The sequence below is a fragment of the Heptranchias perlo genome, chromosome 37 (assembly GCF_035084215.1).
Source record: "Heptranchias perlo isolate sHepPer1 chromosome 37, sHepPer1.hap1, whole genome shotgun sequence".
NCBI lineage: Eukaryota > Metazoa > Chordata > Chondrichthyes > Hexanchiformes > Hexanchidae > Heptranchias > Heptranchias perlo.
In genome coordinates this window covers 18,322,421-18,342,817 of record NC_090361.1, presented here as the reverse complement: position 1 = coordinate 18,342,817, position 20,397 = coordinate 18,322,421, and the positions used below count along the sequence as shown (strand labels likewise).

Below are 20,397 nucleotides of genomic sequence, written 5' to 3'. Positions count from 1 at the left end.
GAGAGAGAGGGAGACAGACGAGAGAGAGGGAGACAGACGAGAGAGAGGGAGACAGACGAGAGAGAGGGAGACAGACGAGAGAGAGGGAGACAGACGAGAGAGAGGGAGACAGACGAGAGAGAGGGAGACAGACGAGAGAGAGGGAGACAGACGAGAGAGAGGGAGACAGACGAGAGAGAGGGAGACAGACGAGAGAGAGGGAGACAGACGAGAGAGAGGGAGACAGACGAGAGAGAGGGAGACAGACGAGAGAGAGGGAGACAGACGAGAGAGAGGGAGACAGACGAGAGAGAGGGAGACAGACGAGAGAGAGGGAGACAGACGAGAGAGAGGGAGACAGACGAGAGAGAGGGAGACAGACGAGAGAGAGGGAGACAGACGAGAGAGAGGGAGACAGACGAGAGAGAGGGAGACAGACGAGAGAGAGGGAGACAGACGAGAGAGAGGGAGACAGACGAGAGAGAGGGAGACAGACGAGAGAGAGGGAGACAGACGAGAGAGAGGGAGACAGACGAGAGAGAGGGAGACAGACGAGAGAGAGGGAGACAGACGAGAGAGAGGGAGACAGACGAGAGAGAGGGAGACAGACGAGAGAGAGGGAGACAGACGAGAGAGAGGGAGACAGACGAGAGAGAGGGAGACAGACGAGAGAGAGGGAGACAGACGAGAGAGAGGGAGACAGACGAGAGAGAGGGAGACAGACGAGAGAGAGGGAGACAGACGAGAGAGAGGGAGACAGACGAGAGAGAGGGAGACAGACGAGAGAGAGGGAGACAGACGAGAGAGAGGGAGACAGACGAGAGAGAGGGAGACAGACGAGAGAGAGGGAGACAGACGAGAGAGAGGGAGACAGACGAGAGAGAGGGAGACAGACGAGAGAGAGGGAGACAGACGAGAGAGAGGGAGACAGACGAGAGAGAGGGAGACAGACGAGAGAGAGGGAGACAGACGAGAGAGAGGGAGACAGACGAGAGAGAGGGAGACAGACGAGAGAGAGGGAGACAGACGAGAGAGAGGGAGACAGACGAGAGAGAGGGAGACAGACGAGAGAGTGAGAGACAGACGAGAGAGAGAGAGACAGACGAGAGAGAGAGAGACAGACGAGAGAGAGAGAGACAGACGAGAGAGAGAGAGACAGACGAGAGAGAGAGAGAGACAGACCCGAAAGGCAGACAAAGAGAGAGAATGACCTGTTGTATTAAAAACATAACTTTTTTTTTTGCTGGTGGGGTTACATGTAGCGTGACATGAACCCAAGATCCCGGTTGAGGCCATCCTCATGGGTGCGGAACTTGGCTTTCAATTTCTGCTCGACGATTTTGTGTTGTCGTGTGCCTCGAAGGCCGCCTTGGAGAACGCTTACCCGAAGGTCGGTGGCTGAATGTCTTTGACTGCTGAAGTGTTCCCCGACTGGGAGGGAACCCTCCTGTCTGGCGACTGTTGCGCGGTGTCCGTTCATCCGTTGTCGCAGTGTCCGCATGGTCTCGCCAATGTACCATGCTCCGGGGCATCCTTTCCTGCAACGTATGAGGTAGACAACGTTGGCCGAGTCACAGGAGTATGAACCATGTACCTGGTGGGTGGTATCCTCTCGTGTGATGGTGGTATCCGTGTCGATGATCTGGCATGTCTTGCAGAGGTTGCCATGGCAGGGTTGTGTGGTGTTGTGGACGCTGTTCTCCTGAAAGCTGGGTAATTTGCTGCGAACGATGGTCTGTTTGAGGTTAGGTGGCTGTTTGAAGGCGAGTAGTGGAGGCGTGGGGATGGCCTTAGCGAGGTGCTCGTCGTCATCGATGACATGTTGAAGGCTGCGGAGAACATGGCGTAGTTTCTCCGCTCCGGGGAAGTACTGGACGACAAAGGGTACTCTGTTGGTTGTGTCCCATGTTTGTCTTCTGAGGAGGTCTATGCGATTTTTCGCTGTGGCCAGTCGGAACTGTCGATCGACGAGTTGAGCGTCATATCCCGTTCTTACGAGGGCGTCTTTCAGCGACTATAGGTGTCCATCGCGTTCTTCCTCGTCTGAGCAGATCCTGTGTATTCGCAGGGCCTGTCCTTCGGGGATGGCCTCTTTGACATGGCTGGGGTGGAAGCTGGAAAAGTGGAGCATCGTGAGGTTGTCAGTGGGCTTGCGGTGGAGTGAGGTGCTGAGGTGCCCGTCTTTGATGGAGATTTGTGTGTCCAAGAATGAAACCGATTCTGAGGAGTAGTCCATGGTGAGTTTGATGGTGGGATGGAACTTGTTGATGTTATCGTGTAGTCTCTTTAGTGATTCTTCGCCGTTGGTCCACGGGAAGAAAATGTCATCGATGTATCTGGTGTATAGCGTTGGTTGGAGGTCCTGTGCAGTGAAGAAGTCATGCTCGAACTTGTTGAATTACGCCATGTTCTTCGCAGCCTTCAACATGTCATCGATGACGACGGACACCTTGCTAAGGCCATCCCCACGCCTCCACTACTCGCCTTCAAACAGCCACCTAACCTCAAACAGACCATCGTTCGCAGCAAATTACCCAGCTTTCAGGAGAACAGCATCCACAACACCACACAACCCTGCCACGGCAACCTCTGCAAGACATGCCAGATCAACAACACAGATACCACCATCACACGAGAGGACACCACCCACCAGGTACATGGTTCATACTCCTGTGACTCGGCCAACGTTGTCTACCTCATACGTTGCAGGAAAGGATGCCCCGGAGCATGGTACATTGGCGAGACCATGCAGACACTGCGAAAACAGATGAACGGACACCGCGCAACAATCGCCAGACAGGAGGGTTCCCTCCCAGTCGGGGAACACTTCAGCAGTCAAGGACATTCAGCCACTGATCTTCGGGTAAGCGTTCTCCAAGGCGGCCTTCGAGACACACGACAATGCAAAATCGTCAAGCAAAAATTGATAGCCAAGTTCCGCACCCATGAGGACGGCCTCAACCGGGATCTTGGGTTCATGTCACGCTACATGTAACCCCACCAGCAAAAATAAAGTTGTTTTTAATACAACTGGTCATTCTCTCTCTCTTTCTCTCTTTCTCTGTATTCAGTACTCTGGGATGTAATGTTTCTCTGTCTGAACACCATCCACTCCTTCCATTGCTTTGATTATATCTATGCCAAGGTGGGATAACGGGCAGTTGGAAAGATTATCTGTAATCACCAGGCATTGTTCTCTGACTATATATGCTGTGCATTTACGGAATCCTACACTCACCTGACTAAGGAGGAAAGCTCCGAAAGCTTGTGATTCCAAATAAAGCTGTTGGACTATAACCTGGTGTTGTAAGACTCCTTACATTTGTCCACCCCAGTCCATCACCAGCATCTCCACATCATGATATTAAATGGCGGAGCAGGGTTGAGGTGTTGTGTGGCCTACTCCTCCTCCTATTTCTTATGTTCTAAAACGATCGTCCACCTGCAGAAGATTGGAACTATGTCGGTCCTAAACCAGGTCGGTCTGCAAGACCTGAAGATATTCTTCCTTTAAAAGATGACAGGCCATTGCACCCCTCAATTAGATTCCAATCTGTAAATCACTTCGAGGTGCTCATTATTCCATTGCCCAGCACTGAATAAGCCATCACTGACACCCTCATTGTCTCCCTGAGCAAGGAGCATCTATCCTTCTGTTAGACAGCTCCCAAAACACTGCTCTAAATTGGTAACTCACCATATGGAGAGTCACATGCTTACACCATACCCTACACCAGTGTGTGCTGTGCCACTGCACATATTATTAACACTAAGAGAATGCAAATCAAACAAATGTCACACGTAAAGAGTAAATATTAGACAAACAAGACGAGAATCACATAATTTACAGTACAGGAGGCAGCCGTTCATTGGTTCTTGCACTTGAGTCATTCCCCGTTATCCCTTCATATTCTTCCTTTTCAAATACTTACCCAATTTCCTTTTAAATGATATTATACTCTTGGGGAAAAAATTGCAGGGCTATGGGGAATGAGCAGGGCAGTGGGATTGGATAGCTCTTTCAGCAAAAAAGGACCAAGAGATTGATTAAGAGGGGAAAAATAGAGTATGAGAGTAAACTTGCAAGGAACATAAAAGTGGACTGTAAATGCTTCTACAAGTATTGTTTTTATTGTTTCATGGGATGTGGGCGTCGCTGGCGAGGCCGGCATTTAATGCCCATCCCTAATTTCCCTCGAGAAGGTGGTGGTGAGCTGCCTTCCTTGAACCGCTGCAGTCCGTGTGGAGACGGTTCTCCCACAGTGCTGTTAGGTAGGGAGTTCCAGGATTTTGACCCAGCGACGATGAAGGAACGGCGATATATTTCCAAGTCGGGATGGCGTGTGACTTGGAGGGGAACATGCTGGTGGTGCGTTCCCACGTGCCTGCTGCTCTTGTCCTTCTAGGTGGTAGAGGTCGCGGGTTTGGGAGGTGCTGTCGAAGAAGCCTTGGCGAGTTGCTGCAGTGCATCCTGTGGATGGGACACACTGCGCCGGTGAAGGGAGTGAATGTTTAGGGTGGTGGATAGGGTGCCAATCAAGCGGGTTGCTTTGTCCTGGATGGTGTCGAGCTTCGAGTGTTGTTGGAGCTGCACTCATCCAGGCAAGTGGAGACTATTCCATCACATTCCTGACTTGTGCCTTGTAGATGGTGGAAAGGCTTTGGGGAGTCAGGAGGTGAGTCACTCGCCGCAGAATACCCAGCCTCTGACCTGCTCTTGTAGCCACAGTATTTATATGGCTGGTCCAGTTAAGTTTCTGGTCAATGGCGACCCCGAGAATGTTGATGGTGGGGGATTCGCCGATGTTAATGCCGTTGAATGTCAAGAGGAGTTGGTTAGACTCTCTCTTGATGGAGAGAGTCATTGCCTGGCACTTGTCTGGTGCCAATGTTACTTGCCACTTATGAGCCCAAGCCTGGATGTTGTCCAGGTCTTGCTGCATGCGGGCACGGACGGTTTCATTATCTGAGGGGTTGTGAATGGAACTGAACACTGTGCAATCATCAGCGGACATCCCCATTTCTGACCTTATGATGGAGGGAAGGTCATTGATGAAGTAGCTGAAGATGGTTGGGCCTAGGACACTGTCCTGAGGAACTCCTTCAGCAATGTCCTGGGGCTGAGATGATTGGCCTCCAACAACTACTACCATCTTCCTTTGTGCTAGGTATGACTCCAGCCACTGGAGAGTTTTCACCCCGATTCCCACTGACTTCAATTTTACTAGGGCTCCTTGGTGCCACTCAGTCAAATGCTGCCTTGATGTCAAGGGCAGTCACTCTCACCTCACCTCTGGAATTCAGCTCTTTTGTCCATGTTTGGACCAAGGCTGTAATGAGGTCTGGAGCCAAGTGATCCTGGCAAAATCCAAACTGAGCATCAATGAGCAGGTTATTGGTGAGTAAGTGCCGCTTCACAGCACTGTCAACAACACCTTCCATCACTTTGCTGAGGATTGAGAGTAGACTGATGGGACGGTAATTGGCCGGATTGGATTTGTCCTGCTTTTTGTGGACAGGACATACCTGGGCAATTTCCCACATTGTCGGGTAGATGCCAGTGTTGCAGCTGTACTGGAACAGCTTGGCTAGGGGCGCAGCTAGTTCTGGAGCACAAGTCTTCAGCACTACAGCCGGGATGTTGTCGGGGCCCATAGCCTTTGTTGTATCCAGTGCACTCAGCCATTTCTGGATATCACGTGGAGTGAATCGATTTGGCTGAAGACTGGCTTCTGTGATGGTGGGGATATTGGGAGGAGGCAGAGATGGATCATCCACTCGGCACTTCTGGCTGAAGATGGTTGCAAACGCTTCAGCATTGTCTTTTGCACTCACGTGCTGGACTCCGCCATCATTGAGGATGGGGATGTTTACAGAGCCTCCTCCTCCCGTTAGTTGTTTAATTGTTCACCACCATTCACGACTGGATGTGGCAGGGCTGCAGAGCTTTGATCTGATCCGTTGGTTGTGGAATCGCTTAGCTCTGTCCATAGCATGTTGCTTCAGTTGTTTAGCATGCATGTAGTCCTGAGTTGTAGCTTCACCAGGTTGGCACCTCATTTTTAGGTACACCTGGTGCTGCTCCTGGCATGCTCTTCTACACTCCTCATTGAACCAGGGTTGATCCCCTGGCTTGTTGGTAATGGTAGAGTGAGGAATATGCCGTGCCATGAGCTTACAGATTGTGCTGGAATACAATTCTGCTGCTGCTGATGGCCCACAGCGCCTCATGGATGCCCAGTTTTGAGCTGCTAGATCTGTTCTGAATCTACCCAATTTAGCACAGTGGTAGTGCCACACAACAGGTTGGATGGCGTCCTCAGTGCAAAGACGGGACTTCGTATCCACAAGGATTGTGCGGTGGTCACTCCTACCAATATTGTCGTGGACAGATGCATTTGCGACAGGTAGGTTGGTGAGGACGAGATCAATTAAGTTTTTCCCTCGTGTTGGTTCGCTCACCACCTGCCGCAGGCCCATTCTGGCAGCTATGTCCTTCAGGACTCGGCCAGCTCAGTCAGTAGTGGTGCTGGACATTGAAGTCCCCCACCCAGAGGGCATCCTGTGCCCTTGTTACCCTCAGTGCTTCCTCCAAGTGGTGTTCAACATGGAGGAGGACGGATTCATCAGCTGAGGGAGGGCAGTAGGTGGTAATCAGCAGGAGGTTTCCTTGCCCATGTTTGACCTGATGCCATGAGATTTCATGGGGTCCAGAGTCAATGTTGAGGACTCCTAGGGCCACACCCTCCTGACTATATATCACTGTACCGCCACCTCTGGTGGGTCTGTCCTGCCGGTGGGACAGGACATACCCAGGGATGGGGATGGAGCAGTCTGGGTCGTTGGCTGAAAGATATGATTCTGTGAGTATGGCTATGTCAGGCTGTTGCTCGACTAGTCTGTGGGACAACTCTCCCAATTTTGGCACAAGTCCCCAGATGTTAGTGAGGAGGACTTTGCAGGGTCGACTGGGCTTGGTTTGCCTTTGTCGTGTCCGGTGCCTAGTGGTCCGATGCCGGGTGGTCGGTCTGGTTTTTTTATTATGACTTTTTGTAGCGAGATTGTACAACTGAGTGGCTTGCTGGGCCATTTCAGAGGGCAATTAAGAATCAACCACATTGCTGTATGTGAAAAGATTAATGAAAACAAATGTAGGTCCCTTACAGTCAAACGGGAGAATTTATAATGGGGAACAGGGCAAAGCAATTAAACAAATACTTTGGTTCTGTCTTCATGGAAGACGACACAAATAACTTCCCAGAAATGCTAGGGAACCAAAGGACTAGCGAGAAGGAGGAATTAAAGGAAATTCGTATTAGTAAAAAAAAGTGCTGGAGAAATTAATGGGACTGAAAGCCGATAAATTCTCAGGGCCTGATAATCTGCATCCCAGAGTACTAAAAGTGGTAGCCATGGAAATAGTGGATGCATTGGTTGTCATCTTCCAAAATTCTACAGATTATGTAACAGTTCCTGCAGATTGGAGGGGGCAAATGTAACCCCACTATTTAAAAAAGGAGGGAGAGATAGCAGGGAACTACAGACCGATTAGCCCTAACATCAGTCGTAGGGAAAATGCTAGAGTTTATTATAAAGGATGTGATTACAGGACACTTAGAAAATATCAACGGGATTAGACAAAGTCAACATGGATTTATGAAAGGGAAATCATGTTTGACAAATCTCCTGGAGTTTTTTTTTTTGAGGATGTAACTTGTAGAATAGATCACAAAGAACTAGTGGATGTGGTTTATTTGGATTTTCAGAAGGCCTTTGATTAAAGTCCCACAAAAAAGGTTAGTGTGCAAAATTAAAGCACATGGGATTGGGGGTAATATACTGGCATGGATTGAAAATTGGTTAACAGACAGGAAACAGAGAGTAGGAATAAATGGGTCTTTTTCCGGGTGGCAGGCAGTGACTAGTGGGGTACCGCAGGGATCGGTGCTTGGGCCCCAGCTATTCACAATATATATCAATGATTTGGATGAGGGAACCAAATGTAATATTTCCAAGTTTGCTGACGACACAAAACTAGGTGGGATCGTGAGTTGAGGAGGATGCAAAGAGGCTTCAAGGCAATTTAGACAAGTTGAGCGAATGGGCAAATACATGGCAGATGCAGTATAAGTGGATAACTTCACATTTATCCACTTTGGAAGGAAAAACAGAAAGGCAGAGTATTATTTAAACGGTGATAGATTGGGAAATGTTGATGTACAAAGTGACCTGGGTGCCCTTGTACACCAGTCACTGAAAGCAAACATGCAGGTGCAACAAGCAGTTAGGAAGGCAAATGGTATGTTGGCCTTCATTGCAAGAGGATTTGAGTACAGGATCAGGGATGTCTTTCTGCAGTTATACAGGGCCTTGGTGAGACCACACCTGGAGTATTGTGTGCAGTTTTGTTCTCCTTACCTAAGAAAGGATATACTTGCCATAGAGGGAGTGCAGCAAAGGTTCACCAGACTGATTCCTAGGATGGCAAGACTGTCGTATGAGGAGAGATTGGGTCGACTCGGCCTGTATTCACTCGAGTTTAGAAGAATGAGAGGGGACCTCATTTAAACATAAAATTCTGACAGGGTTAGACAGACTGGATGCAGGGAGGATGTTTCCCCTGGCTGGGAGGTCCAGAACAAGGGGTCACAGTCTCAGGATACGGGGTAGGACATTTAGGTCTGAGATGAGGAGAAATTTCTTCACTCAGAGGGTGTGAACCTGTGGAATTCTCTACCACAGAAGGCTGTGGAGGCCAAGTCACTGAATATATTTAAGAATGAGATAAATAGATTTCTCGACACAAAAGGCATCAAGGGGTATATGGTATTGAGATGGAGAATCAGCCATGATCATATTGAATGGCGGAGCAGGCTGAAAAGGCCGGATGGCCTACTCCTGCTCCTATTTTCTATGTTTCACAGAGCAGGCACAGGCACGACGGGCTGAATAGCCTCCTTCTGTGCCGTTTGATTCTATGATTTCACTCCTGAATGGCCTAGCTCCAATTTGAAGATTGTGTCCCTCTGGATTCCCTCACCGGAGAAAATCATCTTTCTGTATCTACCCTATTGAATCCCTTTATCATTTTAAACATCTGGATCAGATCATCCCTCAACCTTCTAAACTCGAGAGAACAAACCATGTTTATGTAACCTGTCCTCATAAATTTAACCCTTTAAGCCCCAGTATCATTCTGGTGAATCTACGCTGTACCCCATTCCAAGGCCAATATATCCTTCCTGAGGTGCAGTTTCCAAAACTGAACGCAGTACTCCAGATGGGGTCTGACCAGCGCTCTGTACAACTAAAGTATCGCTTCTTCACGTTGTGTATTGTACCAAATACTTCTTCCAATACTTCCCACTGTAGGTTTACCCATTAACAGTCTAGCCAAGTCAATTTATATCTAATCCCTTCAAAATTTGCCTTATTTAAATTTAAAACCTTGGTTTGTGACTCTCCTTTCTCCCTCTCAAACCAAATAATATCAAATTCAATCATATTATGGTCACTATCTGCAAGATGCTCCCTTAGTCAGGTTTTTAACTAATTCTGGTTTGTTACTCATCACTAAATCCAATATGACCTGATCCCTTGTCTGTTCTAAAATATGTTTTTCCAGAAAACTGTCCCAAAGACACATTCTAAAAAAAATCATTGCCTTTACAACTACTTCTCCCATTATAGTCACTTAGTTTTTTGCTACATGCTTCCCTGATCTCTGTATTTATACATCCCCCACTACATCATTACCAGGAGGTCTGTAGATTTGCTGTTCCTTAACTCTACCCATTATGTTTCCACTGCCCAATCATCCTTCCTGAAATCCCTTCTTCCTGCTGTAATTGTCTATCAATATTGCTATTCCACCTCCGTTCCCAATTTCCCAGTCCTACTAAAAGCTTAATGATCTGCTAAAAGCTTCTAAATTTTTAACTTCATACACAACAAAAGTCATTAGTATGGAGATTCTACCATAGGAACAGGAGGCGGCCATTCAACCCCTCGAGCCTGTTCCGCCATTCAATTAGATCATGGCTGATCTGTATCTCAACTCCATCTACCCGCCTTGGTTCCATAACCATTAATACCCTTGCCTAACAAAAATCTATCAATCTCAGTTTTGAAATTTTCCATTGACCCCCAGCCTCAACAGCTTTTTGGGAGAGATTAGTCTTTGTGTGAAGAATTGCTTCCTGACATCACCCCTGAACAGCCTAGTTCTAATTTTAAGGTTATGCTCCCTCGTTCTGGACTCCCCCCACTAGTGGAAATAGTTTCTCTCTATCTACCCTTTAATTGTCTTAAACACCTAATTAGATCACCCCTTTATTTTCTATATTCAAGGGAATACAAGTCTAGTCTATGCAACCTGTCCTCATAATTTAACCCTTTTAGACCTGGTATCATTCTGATGAATCTGCACTGCACCCTCTCCAAGGCCAATATATCCTTCCTGAGGTGCGGTGCCCAGAACTGAACTCAGTACTCTAGATGCGGTCTAGCCAGAGCTCTGTACAACTGAAGCATAACTTCTACCCCTTTGTATTCCAGTCCTCTGGAATTCATTCTATTAGCCTTTTAAATTATTTTTTGTACTTGTCCATGAGCTTTTAGTGATTTCTGTACTTGGACCCCTAAATCTCTCTGCTCCTCCATAGTTCCTAGCTTCTCGCCATTTAGAAAATACTCTGATCTGTCTTTCTTGGGTCCAAAGTGGATGACCTCACATTGAACTCCATCTGCCGCAGTTAAGACCACTCACTAAATCTATCAATGTCCCTTTCAATTTTCTGCTACCAGCCACATGATTAACTGTGCCACCACTGCCAGATCTCCCATAAGATAACAACTGCAAATATACAGAACAAATCCAATCCCCACATTCTTTTTGACCAAAAATGTTTTATAACTGGGGAAGTACTGAATACAAAGAGCACAAACTGAAGCCTCACTCAGCATCCCTTCAGAGCGCACACACACACAGCAGCTACTGTATCTGGATACCCGAGGCATGAACCAGCTCCAGGGTATGCTCGCCTGCTCTTCGTTAATCTAATCTTTAGAAATTCATTCAATTAATTCAATATGCTAGCTTTACAAGACATGGACTCCCCAATAAAATATTTCCTCAATCCAGTAGACTCGCCTTTAACAACAACTTGCATTTATATTGCGCCTTAACATAGTAACATCCCAAGGCGCTTCAAAGGAGAGTAATCAGAAACATTTATACTGAAGGAGACATGAGGACAGGTGACCAAAAGCTTGGTCAAAGAGGTAGCTTTTGAGGAACATCTTAAAAGGAGGAGGAGGGGGGGGGGGGGGGGGGGGTGGAGCAGAGAGATTTAGGGTGGGAATTCCAGAGCTTAAAGCCTAGGCAGCTGAAGGCACGGCCACCAATGGAAAACAGGTATGGTCAAGAGGCCAGAATCGGAGGAACGCAGAGTTTTCTGAGGGTTGTAGAGCTGGAAGAGGTTACAGAGATAGGGAGCAGCGAGGCTAAGGAGAGATTTTAACATAAGGATGAGAATTTTAAATTTGAGGCATTGCTGGACCAGGAATCCATGTAGGTCAGCGAGCACAGGGGTGATGAGTGAACGGGACTTGGTGCAAGTTAGGATATGGGCAGCACAGTTTTGGATGAGGAAGTTTATGGAGGGTGGAAGGTGGGAGACTGACCAGGACAGCATTGGAATAATCAAGTCTGGCGGTAACAAGTCTTCAACAAAGGGCAAAGGGCAGTGTTTAAAGTATAGACGTCACAACTGAGCTGGAATTAAGTCTCATCTCTCACCTTCATGACGTTGAACAGCACCTCCTGGCCAAGACTGTCCTGTCCTTTAAAGAAGTCATGCTCTGGGTATGTCCGCGCAATGTCTCTCCGGATCAGCTTCTCGCAGGGAGAGGTCATCTTTAGCAACTCTGAATACTGATTTTTCACTGGCATGTCTGTCGCATTGCATAACAACTGCCAGACAATCCCCCGGAAATGGTGTGGAATTCCTTTCCGAATGAGCTCCTGAAAATAAATGACATTTCTTTAATTCTTCCCCTCACCTTTTCCAATTTTTCCATCCCCCACCTGAAATGGCAACTTGTGCAGGGATAATGTTTTATGGGCAGCAAAAGCAGTTATTTTACCTTAATTCTACCCCCACCCCCCCACCCACACACACACTGTGATGCTGTCTTTATCAAAGGCATCAGCACTGTCGCTGGGTGCTCAATTCCGTTAGAGTCGGGTGGTTGTGTAATGTGTGCCGGGGTTGGGGTAGTTGATTTAAATCTGCAGATCTACTGAATTTGTGGTTTACTAAACATCTCAGGGTCCTACTGCTGTACAGCAGGCATGCAGATGTGCAAAAGACCAGTGTGGAAATGCTCAGACTGGAATTTTGGCCTCATACAAGAATGTTAAAAGGAAAGAAATCCCTCCTCTGACCTCACCCTAACAGGACATGAAATTCAGGAATACCCTTGCACACACAAATAAAAGGGAAATGTAAACTCTCTCTTCTGCATTTGACAGTGGCTGAAGATATTCGATTTCAAAAGGGATTTTCTCTCCCTGCAGCACGCTATGTCTTTAACTGGGGATAAAGCGAGCAACCAGCCCCACATTCTATCCTAATGCCACTCAAGCCAGCCTCCGGTGAATGGCAGCAGTTTCTATTCCCATTGGACAAAGCCAGATCCTGCCTCCTACAGTACAGCACGAAAGCAAACAGACATATCCCAGGAAGTGAAGAGGTGCAGCTCTGGGTAAGAAACTCTTAAAAAGACTTGGAGCCAGATTTCCATCCATGTGGTAAACTGCTGTACTTCCAATTCCCAATTACACTGGTATTGAGGAGCTGAATATCAGGAACAAGGCGGTTTCAACAACCAGGCCTCCATTTCTTTCCCCCTCTTAGAGGATAGCAGTGCAACTCTTGGAGAAGGTACAAAAAGGATTCACAAGGATGATAACAGAACTGAGGATATCCTCATCAGGAAAGGCTGAACAGGCTGGGGCTCTTTTCTCTAAAGAGAAGGCTGAGGGGTGACCTGATATTTTCTCTACGTAGACCGTTTCCCCTTGTGGGGAGTCCAAATCATAAACATAAAATAAATCACTAATAAATCTAGCAGGGAATTGAGGACAAATTTCTTTACCCAAGGAGTGGTAAGAATGTGGAACCTGCTACCACAGGAGTAGTTGAGGCAAATAGCACGGATGTATTTAAGGAGAAGCTAGATAAGCACATGACAGAGAAAGGAATAGAAGGGCATCCTGATAGGGTTAAGAATATAATAGGAGGAGTAAGCCACATGGCCCCTCGAGCCTGCTCCGCCATTCAATCTGAGCATGGCCGATTTTCAAACTCAACTCCACTTTCCTGCCCGAATCTCATATCCCATGACTCCCTTAGAGTCCAAAAACCTATCGATCTCAGCCTTGAATATACTCTGACTCAACATCTACAGCCCTCTGGATAGAGAATTCCAAAGATTCACCACTCAGTGCAGAAATTCCTCCTCATCTCAGTCTTAAATGGCCGACCCCTTATCCTGAGACTATGCCCCCTCGTTCTAGACTCTCCAGCCAGGGGAAACAGCCTCTCAGCATCTACCCGGTCAAGCCCTCTCAGAATCTTATGCTTCAATGAGATTCTTCTAAACTCCAGAGTATAGGCCCACTCTACTCAATCTCTCCTCACAGGACAACCCTCTCATCCCAGAAATCAATCTAGTGAAGCTTCGTTGCACCACCTCTAAGGTAAGCATATCCTTCCTTAGGTAAGGAGACCAAAACTGCGCACATTACTACAGGTAGGGTCTCACCAAAGCCCTGTATAATTGCAGCAAGACTTTCTTACTCTTATATTCCAACCCCCTTGCAATGAAGGCCAACATACCATTTGCCTTCCTAATTGCTTGCTGTACCTGCATGTTAACTTTGTGTTTCATATACAAGGACACCCAAGTCTCTCTGAACACCAACATTTAATAGTTTCTCACCATTTAAAAAATATTCTGTTTTTGTATTCTTCCTACCAAAGTGAATAACCTCACATTTCTCCACATTATACTCCATCTGCTACCTTCTTGCGCACTTAACCTGCGTGTATCCTTTGCAGACTTTCCCACCTAGCTTTGTATCGTCAGCAAACTTGGATACATTACACTCGGTCCCTTCATTTAAGTCATTAATATAGGTTGTAAATAGCTGAGGCCCAAGCACTGATCCTTGCGGCACCCCACTAATAACGGCCTGCCGACCTGAAAACTACCCCTTTATTCCTACTCTGTTTTCCGTCCATTAACTAATCCTCTATCCATGCTGATATATCACCCCCAACCCCATGAGCCCTTATCTTGTGGCAACCTTTCGTGTGGCACCTTGTCGAATGCCCTTTGAAGAGGGAGGAGGCTCGTGTGGAGCATAAATGCCAGCACAGACCAGTTGGGCCGAATGGCTTGTTTCTGTGTTATAGTTTCGACGATGTAACTCCAAGCACAAACACTACTTCAGATGTTGGACTTATAATGCATCATTTAAACCATAGTTCTATAGCTGCTTATCATGTTAATTTTACAAGGTCGGGAGATGCTCTGAGATTCTTCCACTTTAACAGGGTCACATTTTGCACTCGGGTAAATATCTGCTCGTCAGCACGAACAGTCTTATGACTCATTTAAGCTAAGGATATGAAATGGATTTCCTGAGTTGCTTATCTTGACTATATGAGATTGGGAGTGAAGCTGAGCAAGGGTCAAGCCTCACTCCGCATTAAGAGGAAATTTTAAAAAAAATCATTGCCAGGCTCGCTCATGGATTGAAAGAAAAACTGAATATTAGAAACCCAAAATAAGAAACAGAAAATATAGAATTCAAAGCAAGCTTCTGAAAGACAACAGGTTAATGTTCTGATGAAGGGCTCTATCCAACCATTAATCTATTTCTGCCCCCCTTTAGCTGACTGACAAACTGGTTCAGCATTTTCTGCTTTCGTAACACTGCCAGGCCCCTGACCAGATTGGCACAGGAGGAATTGGGAACTGATTATCTGTCAGCCATCTTGGAAATGCTAAGTTACAGCTGACTGGTTAACAGGAATCGCAACACAATACTGATCAACAGGACTAGCAAAACAACAATCCTCGCCCCATGCTCCTTGGTCCTCACCCTCAGCAGTTTCTCTTTCTTTTTGCGCACTTCCTCCCATTCGTTGATCAGCCGTCCCCAAAGGATCCATGTGTCTTCCTCCAAGTGGCTCAAGTTGCTTGAAGCTGAGGAGCTCGATACAAGTGAGGAGCCGCTGTTCCGCCGTGAGCCATTCACGGACCGCAACGACTTGCTGTCAGCCTCCAGCAACCTAGCAAAAGTTAGAGAAAGACATATTTATAGAAGGATTCTGTACTTGTGATGGGATATTACTGCTTTATAAAATATACATATCAGTAATTACCTCCCTACAGAAACTGGCACAGCAGTCACACTCGTCAATCAGAGCAGGGGAGTGGAGCCAATTGGATAGCTCTTTTAAAGAGCCAGCACAGGAACGATAGGGCGAATGGCTGCCTTCTGTGCTGTAAGATTCTATGATTTTATAATGTTGTTTTGCATTAATGACAGCAATTGATACGGTCAATATAAAAGCTTAATAGTACCACACAACAGTGAGCATGGGGAAAATACTTTTAAACAGACTGAAACCACCAATAGTGCACAACTTGTGGCTCATCTCTCACCTGCATGCTCACTAACACATCCCAAACAAAATCCTCTGAACACTTGCACAGCTTCAGAGGATGGCCATAACCAGCTATTTCTACCTTCACGGCTCACTATATAGGTGTTCCGAATAGCTTTCACTCTATATCATCAGACCAGGGGTGTAGAAAATGTGAACATACAGGCTCACTTATAGTGGATCAAAAATGAACTCCCCAGGAATTTTGTACACTGAAGTAGCACTGGCTAACTGTCATTAGAGTGAAAAAGGAAATAAGAGGGGCAAAGAGATTATGAGAATAGACTGGCAGCAAACATAAAAGGGAATCCAAAAGTCGTCTTTAGGCATATAAATAGTAAATGGGTAGTAAGAGGAGGGGTGGGGCAGATAACGGACCAAAAAGATCTACACATGGAAGCACAGGGCATGGCTGAGGTACTAAATGAGTACTTTGGATCTGTCTTTACCAAGGAAGATGCTGCCAAAGACACAGTAAAAGAGGTAGTTGAGATATTGGATGGGCTAAAAATTGATATAAAGAAGGTACTAGAAAGGCTAGCTGTACTTAAAATAGATAAGTCACCCGGTCCAGATAGGATGCATCCTAGGTTGCTTAGGAAAGTAAGGGTGGAAGCTGCAGAGGTGCTGGCCATAATCTTCCAATCCTCCTTAGAAATGGGGGTGGTGCCAGAGGACTGGAGAATTGCAAATGTTACACCCTTATTCAAAAAAAGTGTAAGGATAAACCCAGCAACTACAGGCCAGTCAGTTTCACCTCAGTGGTTGGGAAGCTTTTATAAACAATAATCCAGGACAAAGTTAATAGTCACTTGGACAAGTGTGGATCCAGCACGGATGTGTTAAAGGCAAATCATGTTTAACAAAGTTGATGAGTTTTTTGATGAGGTAACAGAGGGTTGATGAGGGCAGTGTAGTTGATGTGGTGTATATGGACTTTCAAAAGGAGTTTGATAAAGTGCCAAATAATAGGCTTATCAGCAAAATTGAAGCACACAGAATTAAAGGGGCAGTGGCAGTATGGATACTAAATGACAGGAAACAAAGAATAGTGGTGAATGGTTGTTTTTCGGACTGGCGGAAGGTATACAGTAGTGTTCCCCGGGGATCAGTACTCAGAACACTGCTTTTTTGATATATATTAATGACTTGGGCTTGGGTGCACAGGGCACAATTTCAAAAAAATGCAAATGACACAAAACTTGAAAGTGTAGCAAACAGTGGAGGATAGTAATAGACTTCAAGAGAACAGACAGGCTGTTTTTTTAAAATTCGTTCATGGGATGTGGGCGTCGTTGGCGAGGCCAGCATTTATTGCCCATCCCTAATTGCCCTCGAGAAGGTGGTGGTGGTGAGCCACCTTCTTGAACCGCTGCAGTCAGTGTGAAAAGGTTCTCCCACAGTGCTGTTAGGTAGGGAGTTCCAGGATTTTGACCCAGCAATGATGAAGGAACGGCGATATATTTCCAAGTCGGGATGGTGTGTGACTTGGAGGGGAATGTGCAGGTGGTATTTTTCCCATGTGTCTGCTGCCCTTATCCTTCTAGGTGGTAGAGGTCGCGGGTTTGGGAGGTGCTGTCGAAGAAGCCTTGGCGAGTTGCTGCAGTGCATTCTGTGGATGGTACACACTGCAGCCACAGTGCGCCGGTGGTGAAGGGAGTGAATGTTTAGGGTGGTGGATGAGGTGCCAATCAAGCGGGCTGCTTTGTCCTGGATGGTGTCGAGCTTCTTGAGTGTTGTTGGAGCTGCACTCATCCAGGCAAGTGGAGAGTATTCCATCACACTCCTGACTTGTGCCTTGTAGATGGTGGAAAGGCTTTGGGGAGTCAGGAGGTGAGTCACTCACCGCAGAATACCCAGCCTCTGACCTGCTCTTGTAGCCACAGTATTTATATGGCTGGTCCAGTTCAGTTTCTGGTCAATGGTGACCCCAGGATGTAGATGGTGGAGTATTCGGCGATGGTAATGCTGTTGAACGTCAAGGAGAGGTGGTTAAATTTTCTCTTGCTGGAGATGGTCATTGCCTGGCGCGAATGTTACTTGCCACTTATCAGCCCAAGCCTGGATGTTGTCCAGGTCTTGCTGCATGTGGACACTGACTGCTTCATTATCTGAGGGAGTGCGAATGCAACTGAACATTGTGCAATCATCAGCGGACATCCCCATTTCTGACCTTATGATGGAGGGAAGGTCATTGATGAAGCAGCTGAAGATGGTTGGGCCTAGGACACTGCCCTGAGGAACTCCTGCAGCAATGCCCTGGGGCTGAGATGATTGGCCTCCAACAACCACTACCATCTTCCTTTGTGCTAGGTATGACTCCAGCCACTGGTGAGTTTTCCCCGATTCCCATTGACTTCAATTTTACTAGGGCTCCTTGGTGCCACACTCTGTCAAATGCTCGGTCAAGGGCAGTTACTCCCACCTCACTTCTGGAATTCAGCTCTTTTGTCCATGTTTGAACTAAAGCTGTAATGACGTCTGGAGCCGAGTGGTCCGGGCGGAACCCAAACTGAGCATCGGTGAGCAGGTTATTGGTGTGTGACACCTTCCATCACTTTGCTGATGATAGAGAGTAGAGTGATGGGGCGGTAATTGGCCGGATTGGATTTGTCCTGCTTTTTGTGGACAGGACATACCTGGGCAATTTCCCACATTGTCGGGTAGATGCCAGTGTTGTAGCTGTACTGGAAAAGTTTGGTTAGAGGCGCGGCTAGTTCTGGAGCACAAGTCTTCAGCTCTACAACCGGGATGTTGTCAGGGCCCATAGCCTTTGCTGTATCCAGTGCACTCAGCCGTTTCTTGATATCACGTGGAGTGAATCGAATTGGCTGAAGACTGGCTTCTGTGATGGTGGGGATATCGGGTGGAGGCCGAGATGGATCATCTACTCGGCACTTCTGGCTGAAGATGGTTGCAAACGTTTCAGCCTTGTCTTTGGCACTCGCGTGCTGGACTCTGCCATCATTGAGGATGGGGATGTTTACAGAGCCTCCTCCTCCCGTTAGTTGTTAATTGTCCACCACCATTTACGACTGGATGTGGCAGGACTGCAGATCTGATCCATTGGTTGTGGAATCGCTTAGCTCTGTCTATAGCATGTTGCTTCTGCAGTTTAGCATGCATGTCGTCCTGAGTTGTAGCTTCAACAGGTTGGCACCTCATTTTTAGGTACGCCTGGTGCTGCTCCTTGCATGTTCTTCTACACTCCTCATTGAACCAGGGTTGATCCCCTGACTTGTTGGTAATGGTAGAGTGAGGAATATGCTGGGCCACGAACTTACAGATTGTGCTGGAATACAAATCTGCTGCTGCTGATGGCCCACAGCGCCTCACAGATGCCCAGTTTTGAGCTGCTAGATCTGTTCTGAATCTATCCCGTTTGGCATGGTGGTAGTGCCACACAACACTTTGGATGATGTTCTCAGTGCGAAGACGGGACTTAGTCTCTACAAGGACTGTGCGGTGGTCACTCCTACCAATACTGTCATGGTCAGATGCACCTACGACAGCTAGATTGGTGAGGGCGAGGTCAAGTGGCAAGTCGGCTTTTCCCTCGTGGTGGAACGGGCGACAGCACGGCGGGTGAAATTTAACGCCGAGAAGTGATCCATTTTGGCAGGAAGAATAAGGAGAGGCAATATAAACTAAAATGGTACAATTCTAAAAGGGGTTGCATTAACAGAGACCTGGAGGTATAGGTGCACAAATCTTTGAAGGTGGCAGGAGAGGTTGAGAAAGCAGTTAAAATGCATATGGGGTCCTGGGCTTTATAAATAGAGGCATAGAGTACAAAAGCAAGGAAGTTATGATGAACCTTTATAAAACACTGGTTCGGCCACAGCTGAAGTATTGGGTCCAATTCAGGGCACCACACTTTAGGAAGGATGTGAAGGCCTTAGAGAGGGTGCAGAGAAGATTTACTAGAATGGTTCCAGGGATGAGACTTCAGTTACGTGGATAACCAGAGAAGGTTAAGAGGAGATTTGATATAAGTGTTCAAAATCACGATGGGTTTAGACAAAGTAAATAAAGTTTACCCGTTGGAGGAACGGTCGAGAACCAGAGGACGCAGATTTAAGTGATTGTCAAAAGAACCAAAGGCGACATGAGGAAAAACTTTATGCAGCGAGTTGTGATGATCTGGAATGCGCTGCCTGATAGGTTGGTAGGAGCAGATTCAATCATGACTTTCAAAAAGGAATTGGATAAATACTTGAAGGGAAAAGATTTGCAGAGTTGTAGGGAAAGTGCGGGGGAATGGGACTAACTGGATTGCTCCTACAAAGAGCCGGCAGGTGCTCGATGGGCCAAACGGCCTCCTTCTGTGCTGTAACCAATGATTCTCGAGGTCCCCAGTCAGCTGCACCAATAGAGCTCCCTCTAGTGGTAGAAGACAGGCACTGCCACATTTCACAGCAAAGGACAGGAGTGGAAAACACTGCATTCCATAAATCCGGCCTCAAATAACAATACCCCCCAACGCCAATCACCTCAGAATATCGATCCAAATCTCACGTTTGCCTGCTGTATCTGCCTCCCTGGGTCGTCCATTCCACGCGTTCACCACCCTCTGCATAAAATAGGCAAATCAAAACTGTCTGTGTACCGCTCTCCAAGTTTGAACCCCCCCCTAGTGACCCCTTGCCACGTCAAGAACTCCATTCATCAGCAT

The 20,397-nt window shown here is 47.0% G+C and overlaps 1 protein-coding gene across 5 annotated transcripts in view; it reads right to left on the bottom strand.

Moving 5' to 3' along the window:
- The window catches only part of LOC137304550 (EVI5-like protein), a 406,109-nt gene that overhangs the window by 285,758 nt on the left and 99,954 nt on the right, over window positions 1–20,397 (bottom strand). For all 5 annotated transcript variants that reach the window (XM_067973199.1, XM_067973201.1, XM_067973202.1 and 2 more), the window contains exons 3-4: window positions 15,155–15,344; window positions 11,780–12,004 (exon numbers count right to left, since the gene is read on the bottom strand). In XM_067973199.1, coding sequence (XP_067829300.1) covers window positions 11,780–12,004; window positions 15,155–15,344 — 415 coding nt within the window. The remainder of the gene's footprint in view (window positions 1–11,779; window positions 12,005–15,154; window positions 15,345–20,397) is intronic.